Source organism: Brachyhypopomus gauderio, chromosome 12, assembly GCF_052324685.1.
Source record: "Brachyhypopomus gauderio isolate BG-103 chromosome 12, BGAUD_0.2, whole genome shotgun sequence".
Taxonomy (NCBI): domain Eukaryota; kingdom Metazoa; phylum Chordata; class Actinopteri; order Gymnotiformes; family Hypopomidae; genus Brachyhypopomus; species Brachyhypopomus gauderio.
The window spans coordinates 7058790-7070005 of record NC_135222.1 but is presented as its reverse complement, the minus strand read 5'-3'; the positions used below and the strand labels follow the sequence as shown (position 1 = coordinate 7070005).

Here is an 11216-nt window from a genome sequence, read left to right as displayed (position 1 = left end):
GAAAGTACAGAATTCCTGATCAAGCACAAATGTCACCTACATTGCCCTGCAGGCTGTTTATTGAAGACTGCATATCTAAGTGATGCATATTCATGGTAAAATATATATTTACTACACATAATCATATAGATGTATTTCAGTGAAGACTAATTACCATGCATGTCAGCATTATACAAAGCTCCTGTTTGTCAATAGAATAGAATGTTTACATATCAAAGCATTTTTCTATGATGCTACATTTTCACAAAGGCAGATAAATAAATTCACTATTGACGTAAAACAGCCCTTTGACATAAAATGCCAGGCTTGTGTTATGCCAGTATGCTAAGCACTGTCATTAACTCCTAGTATCTAAACATTGTAACTTTTTTCCAGAATAGTCTTTAAGAGGTTGGAAGCCCCTGTTGAGAAAAGAGGTAGAAAGTGTGGTTGAGACATACATCCATGTGAACAGAGCTTGATGTGCATATCTCCCCATCTTAGAAAATGTAAATAGTACCTTTTTCAACATTTTTATGGAATGCATCTGGATGCTGGACACAACTTGTGGGCTGACATAAGTGTGAGTGGGATTTATTTTCTACACCATTACTGCATATGGACATGGTTATGTGTAAACAGATCAAGTGGAAAGGGTTTAGGTGCTAAAATCTATGTGGTGATCCAGTATTACATCACGTCCAGTGAAAACCTTGGGATGGAGTCTGTTGTGTTTCTGCTATGGAAATGCCCAATTACAGCTGCACACAATGTTGTACAGGATAGTATTCATGATCACCACACAGACAGTTTCCTAGCCACCATTTTTCTGAGCATTAATTGAAAAAAACATGTCCAAACATATATATATATATACTATGTTCTATAATCAATTATAATGTGATAAATAAGCATGTAGAAATGATAAGGATAAGTGAATATTTATATAACTATTTCAAAATTGTATTTACAATACAAACATTTTCCTTATACCAGTCATTCAGAACAATACACCTTTACAATATTAATTTCACAATAACATTGTCCTTTCTACCCTAGTGCTAGTTAATGGAAAGTAAGCATGAACCATACAGTTTGTATGTCTGTCTGCATATATAACAGGAATACAGAAATAAAATTTCAAGATGGGAAATCTCACATATATAGGCAATGGTGTGTGAAGTAAAGAAGCAAATTTAAAAATTTTAACTATATTGGTAGCATAGTTCTGAAGGGACATCTAATTGCCTCCTTGGAAATATAAGTTATGTAAATTTTCATAAACAATTATTGTTTAAGGGACCCATATCCAAAAGTGTAATATTAAAATATTTCTAAGCCTTGTCTGGCCAGGTGCCAGGACTTACCCACCGTTTGTGTCATGTTTAAAAGAAAAAAAACGTGCTTTGGATCACCGGCACTCACTCTGTGTACTATTTCCACTCTTGATGAAGCCATTGCTGATGCTAGTAGGGCTGGGGGTGTGGTGAGGTCAGACGAAGGCTAGCGCTTGCCTCCAGGTTCCACCGAGCAGCTCTTCTTTGGTGCCCTCGGTCGGACAACTGGAACTTTGGGGATGACAGAGGTCTGTCTCAGTCCCTCTGCTTTCAGGGGTGGCCTGGTGGGAAGAGGGCCCAGGGGAAGCATGGGCAATTTGGAACCGTGTGGGGGGTGGATAGGTGGAATTAGGTCACGTAATGCCTCCTTTTCCCCAGGCTTGTCCACATCCTGTTCGACAGGAACAGGCTCATTCTGGACATCCATGGGGGCTTCCCTCTGAATGCTGATTCGCCGTGAGTTTTTGTCGGAGTTGGGGATCTCACAGTTGAGTCGCCGTGAGTTTTTGTCAGAGCTGGGGATCTCACAGCTGTCTGTCCTCCGCCTCGAGCCCTCGTGCATGCGGCTTGTGGCCACCACAGCCTTCATGGCTGCCTGTGGAAAAATTTACAGAAACCAGGTTGACATATTTGGTGTGTGTGTGTGTGTGTGTATATATATATCAGTGGAGAACCGTCAGGGCCCTCTACGCCCTCTCAGAGGGCCTAAAATATTCTTACACATAAATATATATAATATAATTTATCGAATTTTATTTTATTTTATCTACTTACAGTTTGACAATCGACATCTAAACAATGTCACCTTCCAACACAGATTGAATAGACACGGGTGAATAATTTATTTGCTTATATTTTTGTCATTGTTTAGATGTCGATTGTCAAGCTGTAAGTAGATAAAATAAAATTGGATAAATTATATTATATATATTTCTGTTTTAAGAATATTTTAGGCCCTCTGAGAGGGCGTAGAGGGCCCTGACGGTTCCCCACTGCTCAAAGGAAAGCACATTTTGCTTCAGTAAGGATTCACACCCCAGTAACTGTATACTGTTATAACAATTAAACATGCTGATCAAGTTCTGTAAATCTATCAAATTAATATACAGTTTTAGTCTAGAGATTACAATAGTGAAAATTTCTAGGTCCCTCTTTTAGAATAGCTGACACCAAATTAGCCCATTTCCTGCTGATTTGCAAATTTTATTGTAGTGGAATGTCATAATAAAAACCTGCTTAACAGACACACAAAGCTTCTGCTGACCTTCAGTTTGCGACGAGCGTTGAACTCCTGAAGCTTCCTCTGCGTGGTGTCCATGTGGGAGAAACGTGCAGCTTTGCCGAGCACCCACGGGTGCTCCAGGGCCTGACGTACATTCAGCCGCTTACGAGGGTCCAGCACTATCAGCTTGCTCACCTGTGCGCATAAACGCAGCAGGAACACACAGAGATTAATTGACTGGATAGCTTTCAGCATTCAGGCTTCTTTATCACTTAATTAATATAAAAACGTAGCTGTTTGAATGACTAGCAGCTGATCTCCTACCCCAAACCAGATCAGACCAAGTACTGATGCCATTTGAAGTTTCTGGAAGCAGTGAGAACTCACCAAATCCTTTGCATTGAGTGAAACCTCATCCCACCAGGGGGAGACAAACTCATAGTCACAGTTAAGGATGCGGCTGTACATATATTGGTCACCCCTAGGATCAAAAAATGGTTCAAACCCACACAACCTGGGGGAAGAGAGAGAGGAAAGGCAGATCAGAAAACCAATTACACAGGTAATTTTGTGAAGCCCAGAGACAAAACAGAGAATTTTGAAATAAATTATTTGTTTCGTGTGTATCTGTTATTTTCACATGATCAATAAAACAGCGTAGTCACTTATTTACATACAGTATGTACAGGATGACTCCCACGGACCACATATCCACCTCTGGGCCATAAGCGTTGCCACGGAGAATTTCAGGAGCTAAGAGAATATGAGAGGAAGAAATCCAGGGACTGCTCAGTGAAGTCACCTCCTATGATGGCATGATTCAGAATTTCTGGTGCATTTGTATTTTTTGTGTTTGTTGATATATCTCAAACTCACCACAGTATCCAGGTGTACCACACACCGTTTTCATGGTCATTTGCTCATCTATTATCTTGGAGAGACCAAAGTCCGCTGTGCCAGATGACATAACAGTGTTTGGATAAACAAAGCTATTTTCATCATGTTGTGTAAAACAGTGAATGCATTTCCTGCCTCCTGACCTGATCAAGTTACAGTTATTACATTCTACCCAGTAACCTACCTTCGCATGCTCTTAAAACACAGGCAACGTATCAATATAATTTGTAGTTATATAATTACCTATCTTGAGTGGAGCATCTATTGACAGATCAGCATACAAGAGGTTCTCTGGTTTGAGGTCTCTGTGAACTACTCCATTTTCATGTAGGTACTACAACACACAAAGATACAGTTTCACACCAGCTATGAGAGGCCATTTCAGCACATTCTGTCAGCCTTTACTGCAAAGTTCCAAACAGCTATAGTGAGCTATTGCACTTTTCCACACTGTTTCTATTGAAGTACTAACTAAAGACTTTCTGTCCTTGTGCAATTAGCAGCAATTAGCATCAATTGTCTTTGAAGCACTGGTCATTTCCTTATTTCCCTTATTGAAACTCCAAATAATTGTTTACTATCTCAATTCTCTGTGACCACGTAGAGCAACCAAATTTTTGCACTATTCCAGCTCCTACAACGGTCAAGTAATCAGGAACAGTGAATACCTGAAACGGGTCAGGTGATTTCTTGTGTCCACCAGAGCAGGATGGGTCTCCCCTTTTGAGTCTTGGTTCCACTTGAAGTTTCTAACTCGCAGCCTTAGGCAGTATTTCCTCACCACTATTAACTCTGGCTTGTTTACAAGAGGCTTAGATTCCAGTTGCTTTGTGACAACATCTACTGTAAAAAGTGCTTTATAAATAAACTTGTATAGTGGGGGCTGGGATACAATAAATTGTGCACCTAGTACTGGGATGGGAAACACCAGTTGAGAAGTATACTTTAATGATAAAGTAATAATTAAATCAGATTATACGCAGGCCAGATTAGTTGATAGTGTAAATATGTCATCTGAAACAAAAGCACAAAATAAGCTTTGCTCCAGAGCTCAGGACCTGCTGACCCGCTCTCAGTGCAAGCTTTCTCATTTGATTGGGTTGTGCTAATAGGTGATTTGTTGTGGTGATTTTGCTCATTAGTTTATTCAACTGTGCCTAAATGCCTATTAAGTGATGGTGTGCATTCACATGTGAGAGGATCCAGCGTGTGTAATCCAGTGTGGGGCCCAGGCACTCTGATGTCCAGATTAGACTGAACAGCAAGAGCTCATTTGCGCAGTGGAGGAACCATCACATGCTGGAGGTCTGCACAGGCCCATGTCACTGCAAGAGGTCCTTGGGAAGCCAGAGCCCACAATATCTGACACTACCCACCCCCCCCCACCCCCAATCCACTCCCCAGGCCAGACCACCTCCCCCTCTGCCTCCTTTCAGAGCCAGAGTGGCTGCTGGGAGAGTTTTTGCTCCTGCTTAAAACCATGTCACCTTATGAAGAGACAATTGATGGGTCTTTGCTGAACCTTTACAACCAGTTCTCCTTCCCCAGAGTTTTTGTAAAGTTCTCGCTGGTTATTAATCACAGTCGATATCCATTCACAGAGCGTGGGAGTCTCTGATTCGAATTACGGTGGATGTGTGACTCATGCAGCGTCTAGTTGGGTTAATTAAGTTGGCGAGCAGGAACAGCAGATGTTGTTTTTAGTAATGCAATCCAAAAATGCTGACAGGCATGCACGGTGTAGAAAAGCAGTGTCTGTTCCCCCCTGCAAAACCTTTATTTTTCAATCATGTCATAAATTCACTAACCACATTTTGTCACATATCACTCATATCTGTAAATAACAGGTCACAGAGAATAAGTCAAATGAAAGCATCTAAAAATGAGTGTTGAGAGGATCATTCTGCAGTGGAAGTTGGAAGGTTAGAAATGAGTCAGTCACATGCAACACCTGGTGTAGGTGATGAATCATAATAAAAGACTTACATGGTTCATTGTGTTTAAATAAAAGTTTACATGTGATCTATGCACCTTTCAGTATGGTACGGGTATAAACTGGAAAGAGCCATCATGATCATCTTGTGTGCTTCATATTTTTCATATTCATATATTACTTTGCTGTAATACAATGCTTCCAGCATGTTTGATCATGGTATAACAGCAGGGATTAATATGTCAAGAGGAAATGAAATTTTGCATCGTGTTCATATATTCATGCAAAGCAACCGACACAAAGACACTCAACTTCACGCATACACTTCCTGTGTACACACTCCCTTCCTCACACAAAAACTCAAGCACGTGGACCATAGTTCTATTTCATAGTCACAAGGTTTCCACTCTTTTCCCAGTCTGTTAGATATCAGGCAGCCCAGATGTCCCCTGGACAAGAGATTAAAATGGAGAGCAAAACTGCAACAGAATAATTTTTTTTACTCTGAGAGGATTATTTTCTGCTGGTAGCATATCCCTTCAGCCTTCCATGAGCGACCGGTAAAACATCACACATCCGCCAGCCGTTTTTAAAAAAATGGCCCCTACCTCAATCTCTCTGCTGCAAAACTACAGGCTTTGGGCAAGTACTGTGACTCCCTCTGACCGAACCTGCCCTGGAACCACTGTGTTTTTCCATGACGTTAAAACTGGGAAACATCTGAACTGGCTGCTGCATGATGTCATTTTAAGACGGCTTCGGGAGTTCCCTCAGGATCCCACTGAGACTTAATCATCAACCTATGTGAAGAGCACTGGCCTCGTGAACTGAGTTCACCCCAATATTAAGATGTTGATATAGTTTGTCTATATATAGCTACATCATTGAGAAAGACTGATCAGGATTTTACAGTAATATACTAATTAGTTCTAGACCAATTATATACAGCCCCTGCTGGAACACAAATTGAAGCAGACATTTACTGACCAGTGGCTTATAATATGGAGGGTACATAAGGTAAAGGCAACCCAGTGACATTTAGGTAATAATGCAATTGATTAAATGGCTTAATTAATTAAATGGCTATAATGTCTTATGAAATAATAATAACAGAAAGCAACCTTAACTTTTAGTTGGCACTGAGGATCTTTAACAAAAGACTGGAGATCAAACTGCAACCTACATAGCAGTTCATTTGCACATCACACATCTCTGCAAGGTGTGTCTGATCATTTGCATATACAGCACAGCACAAAGTCCTAAGAATAGACTGATTTACAGCTTTCGGGATTAACAACGAAACAAGTCTTAGCATGACTAAAAATGACTGTAGCTGTAAAAATCAGGGCATTTCTGGGGAAAAGAAGTTTACTTTTAACACCATCTGTGTCTTCCGAGGTGTGAGAAACTCGGGGAGATGGGAGACGCGTGACATAGAGGGAGCGAGAACGCTTCCTGTTCTTCATCACTCAGATACTAACAGCTATCCTACTGAGAGTTTAGAGCCAACAATCATCTTCCTCACCAGGTTTTCACTTGCATGATATCACGCTAAATAGGCATTTAATTAAGATGGATCTAGTGGGGGGTTTTTTAATTGACGTTTAAGTAATTTTCTTTAAATATGAAAATGAAAAGAGGATTTAGTGCATGTGACGTGAGCCCTTACCGCCACTGCCTCCAGGATCTGCTTGATGACATGAGCAGCATCTCGTTCACTGTAGTAGCCTCTCTCCACAATCCTGGAACAGTCACACAGCACACTGGCTGAACACACACACACACACACGCGCGCGCGATCTCGCACTCATGACTGGCCTGGTCACACCGGCCACGAAAGATCCAGTTATCAGCACATGCATGTTTAAAACATGTTTTAACTGCATTCTGTTGTGAGCATTACTTAAAATCACCTAGCAGTAGCATTAGCTGTTCAGAACGCACTGATTGGATGAGGAGTCATGTTTGCAAATGGAAACGAATGAATGACTATTGTCAGAATATGAAAGTGAATTAAGGATTTTTGTATTTTTTTGTCTATATATATATATTTTTTTTTTGCTGGACTGGAAATTCTGTTGTGAACATTTAGACTAAGTTCTGACTGTATCTATGGTAAATGAATGGTTGTACTAAAATAAAAAATAAAAAAACAGATTTTGATTCATTCAAATCAAGAAAATGGATTTAAATCCTTGCCATCTACCGTATGCATTTATCCATACAACATATACCCCAAATATCCATATACATATACCTCATAGTCTGAAGTCAGAGTTTATCCTGTCTGTCTCCAGGAAACTGAGGTTGTGTTATGACATAGGCCTTAGGCTATATCCTATATATTACATTTTGATGTTTCCCTTAATACAGTCAGCATCCCTAACAGTGGTGATGCCACACCTGTCAAAGAGCTCTCCCCCAGTCACCAGCTCTAGGATAAGGGAGATCTCTGTTTCCGTTTCAAAGATCTCTTTCAGGCGGATCTATGGACCACGGAAAAGAAACAACTGGTGATGACAAAATAATATTCAAATAAGCTTTATACAAAACACAAGGTATTGCGGACGCAAAGTGTTTGTAATGCTGTGGAATGAAAACTGTGTACTGCTGGCCTAATAAATTGCACAAGTGTACGTTTCTGTTTGTACATAGAAAATGCACAAAATCTTACAATGTTTGGATGAGAAAGACGCAGAAGAACTCCTATTTCGGTTCTCACAATTTTCTTGTCGATCTGCAATGCATATTGATAAACCTGATTAAAAATATCTCATATGATCTAAAAGCAAAACACGTATTTTGCTCCAGAATGAAAAGTCGACTTACGGTCTTCTTCAACACTTTAGCTGCATATGGCTTCTCTGTCTGCTTCTCTTCACAGCGAAAAACCACTGATGTGGCCCCTCTGTAGCAGCAGCAAGACAGGAACAATCAATGAATGGATTAATAATACGAAGGTATGGTATAGCGTTTAGACAGGGCAGGGGGTCGCTACCAGAGAACACGATCCTGGAATATCAGATAATGTAAATGTGTTAAGTTTGATGGATCCTGGAATATCAGATAATGTAAATGTGTTCAGTTTAAGGGATCTACTCCAAATGAACTTTGGTCATTTAAAATCTCTCTGTGTCTGATCAATGAGCCACCAACACGTTTGACTGTCAAAGAGGTCATAGGCTATGCTGGCTCACTTTTCACTGTGGCAAGATGAGTAAAAACCTCTAGCGTGCACCTACTGAGGAGGCTGCTGTGCCTAACCCCAGCCAATCACACTCAAGCTGTATGTCTCCTTGGTAACCAACCCACCATCTCTTTCTAACTGATGACCGAATCCCAAGTTCTAAAATACAGGAAAACATTAAACATGGCTTAATGAGAATGGCTTTAAATGGCTTTTCCAGATTTATGACTAGAATTATCTATTTTTAACTTATGTTTACATAAGGATGTCAAATGCTTTTCAAAATATAAATAACTAAGCTGAGGTCCATTCTCCTTGTTCCATTATCTATGAGCAAACTGTAATACGATCTGATAGAAAGCTCAAACTTTCAACAGTCCACTTATCGAGTAGGTTTTCCCGGACCCGAATAGATCCAAGTTGTTTTTTCGTTTTTTTTCTTAGCTCCAGTCAGGGACCTGGACATGACGTAGTGTGAAACTGTGAACACTTACTGTCAGTATGGATGCACGAGATCACGTTGCACTGTCCATGGGGAAGCCAATTGCTATTTTGCGATTTGAACTTTTAACAAAGGCGGTATTTGCGAAAAAGACGGTATTTAAATGTCACCACCATTGTAAGGGCGCGCGCATATCAGGTCAGGGGTGAAAACCGAGCCGCATCACCTGCTTATCCTCTCCCCGTTTAATCCACTCGTGTCTGTTTTCTGTCCTTAAACCTCAGCCTGCCCTCATTAACAATATGCCTGGATTTCCCTTCCTTACACACACGCTTTCAGTGTAACTGATCTCGAGAAACAGAGTAAACTCACTTTCGCAAATGTTCTGAAACATGACATATCGTTTCTTTACAACTCTCTTCTGCTGAAAGAAAATAGCTGCTACGTTGTAGGCAGATTTTATATTATGTAATCTTACACCACTCGATTGAAGATATTTTACCACAGTAACAAAGTTAAAGGCAGAGCAATTACTTTGTATACCACTGAATTGAAATGTACCATAGGACAGCTACCCCACATAAGACCACAGCGATGGTCTAGAAAGATGTAAGCTGTGTTCTACTTACCTTCCCAGTTCTTGTCCCATGGAGTAGAACTCCTCCACTGAGACATCTCGACGCGAGCCATCGACCCAGTATTCCACCGCATCAGCGCCGGAACGAGATGTGGGCATGGTTGATCCTCCAAAAGACAAGATGCTTCTCTCTTCAGAGTACAGATGGTCCCTTAGATCAAGGGAGCACAGGAAAACGCATCGGACGTCACTTACACATCTGGATGTGCCTTGTTTAAACGTGGTTCAGAGCCTTTCTACAAATCACTGACGAATATCTTTAAACTGAGTCTCAATGATTTAAAATGTCCTCGTGTTAAATGTTTCCATTTCCAACAGAGTGCGCATATCAAAACTCCAGACGAACCGTTCTTTGGCTACCGTAAGAGTTTATTTGAAACATACAAATCCGGTCCTAAAAAAGATTTTAGAATATTTGCGCGTCCTATCTGACGGGAAATGTACTCGCAGTGCTGAGCAAAACGCAATCATAACATTTCACGCCGATTGTTTTCAGAGCTGATCATCAGCCTCCGGAAGGCCTCGCGGTGTGAGGCGTGAACAGCCCCATCGCGCGTCTGTGTGTGCCGATCGTCTCACGTCCAGCCGCAACACAGAACATGCAACGAAACACCCCGTAATCCAGCGGACGCAGCGACGCAGCGCCGCGATCAGCAAGTGCACTTGATCATAACACGCGCCTCATCGCCGGGGCGTTTCCTAATCGTTTCTGTGTATCGTGTTCTGCGAGTCTACTCCGGGATCTAGTCGTAAATATTCTCAGTTACAAGAAAGAATGCCAAGAAAATATCGGGTATTATATGTGTTCATCTCCGGTGTTGCTTGACTTGGGTAGGTGGCGACAGGGGCGGGCACGCTGTGACAACGTCAAGGAGTGGGTCTGTCACCTAAACCACACGCCCTACGAGGATTTCCACCAATCCATTGCTTCCACTGTCTGAGACAGCTGTGTTGCAGCCGCGACCAGTCCTCGTTCTGCCCTCGTAATAACTTAATATTCTTACAGTATTAAAGCTTGAATGCACTACTAAAGCACATGGAATCAGTCGCAAATCTCTTTGCTATTTCTTTCAATAGGAAATACGTTTTTTATTTGTCTTTAGACAAAGGCGGGTGAATTCAGCACCGTAGACAGCTCCCGTTTGAAAAACGATGTAATTGAATAGTAATTAAAAACCCATTTGTTTATGAACTATCGATACGCTTTATAGTACATTTTTCTGTGGGATAATTTGGATATAAATGTCATTTATTAGTTCATCTTGTTTCTTTGTGAAGTCAGAGTTCAAACGTATCATGTTTGCTGTATGTATTGATAAATACATCCATGAACACACAACAGAAGGAATATTACGACAACTTAGTGTGTATTACGACAAGCCTACACACTTCTTTCAGCTCAAAACGCAACAGCCAGATTTCTTACTAGAACCGTATTACCCACACGGTCTTGCCCTGCAGTATCTTAGCATTTTTTTTGGTCTATTATGATCTATGACACCTGCTTAGATCAAAAGGTGCAAACTAGAATAAAGAAACCTCAGGGGACCTTCCTGTCAGTGCAGGGGATGCAGACTCAAGA

General features: G+C 41.0%; 1 protein-coding gene across 2 annotated transcripts; it reads right to left on the bottom strand.

The window, feature by feature from the left end:
* On the bottom strand, positions 1-10474 carry LOC143528847 (calcium/calmodulin-dependent protein kinase type IV). Of its 2 annotated transcripts, XR_013134536.1 has the most exons (12): positions 9627-10474; positions 8198-8276; positions 8043-8105; positions 7772-7854; positions 7038-7110; positions 3679-3769; positions 3415-3489; positions 3216-3291; positions 2926-3052; positions 2581-2733; positions 1405-1911; positions 1-401 (listed from the first exon to the last, which is right to left on the bottom strand). XR_013134536.1 is itself a non-coding variant. In XM_077024760.1 (11 exons), the coding sequence occupies exons 1-11, from the start codon at positions 9731-9733 to the stop codon at positions 1483-1485; spliced, it is 1356 nt and encodes a 451-aa protein (XP_076880875.1). In that variant the 5' UTR covers positions 9734-10474; the 3' UTR covers positions 880-1482. The 2 variants fall into 2 exon arrangements, 1 of the variants encoding a protein (XP_076880875.1); XM_077024760.1 differs by lacking the exon at positions 1-401 and having other exon boundaries at positions 880-1911.
* Positions 10475-11216: the final 742 nt, after the last annotated feature.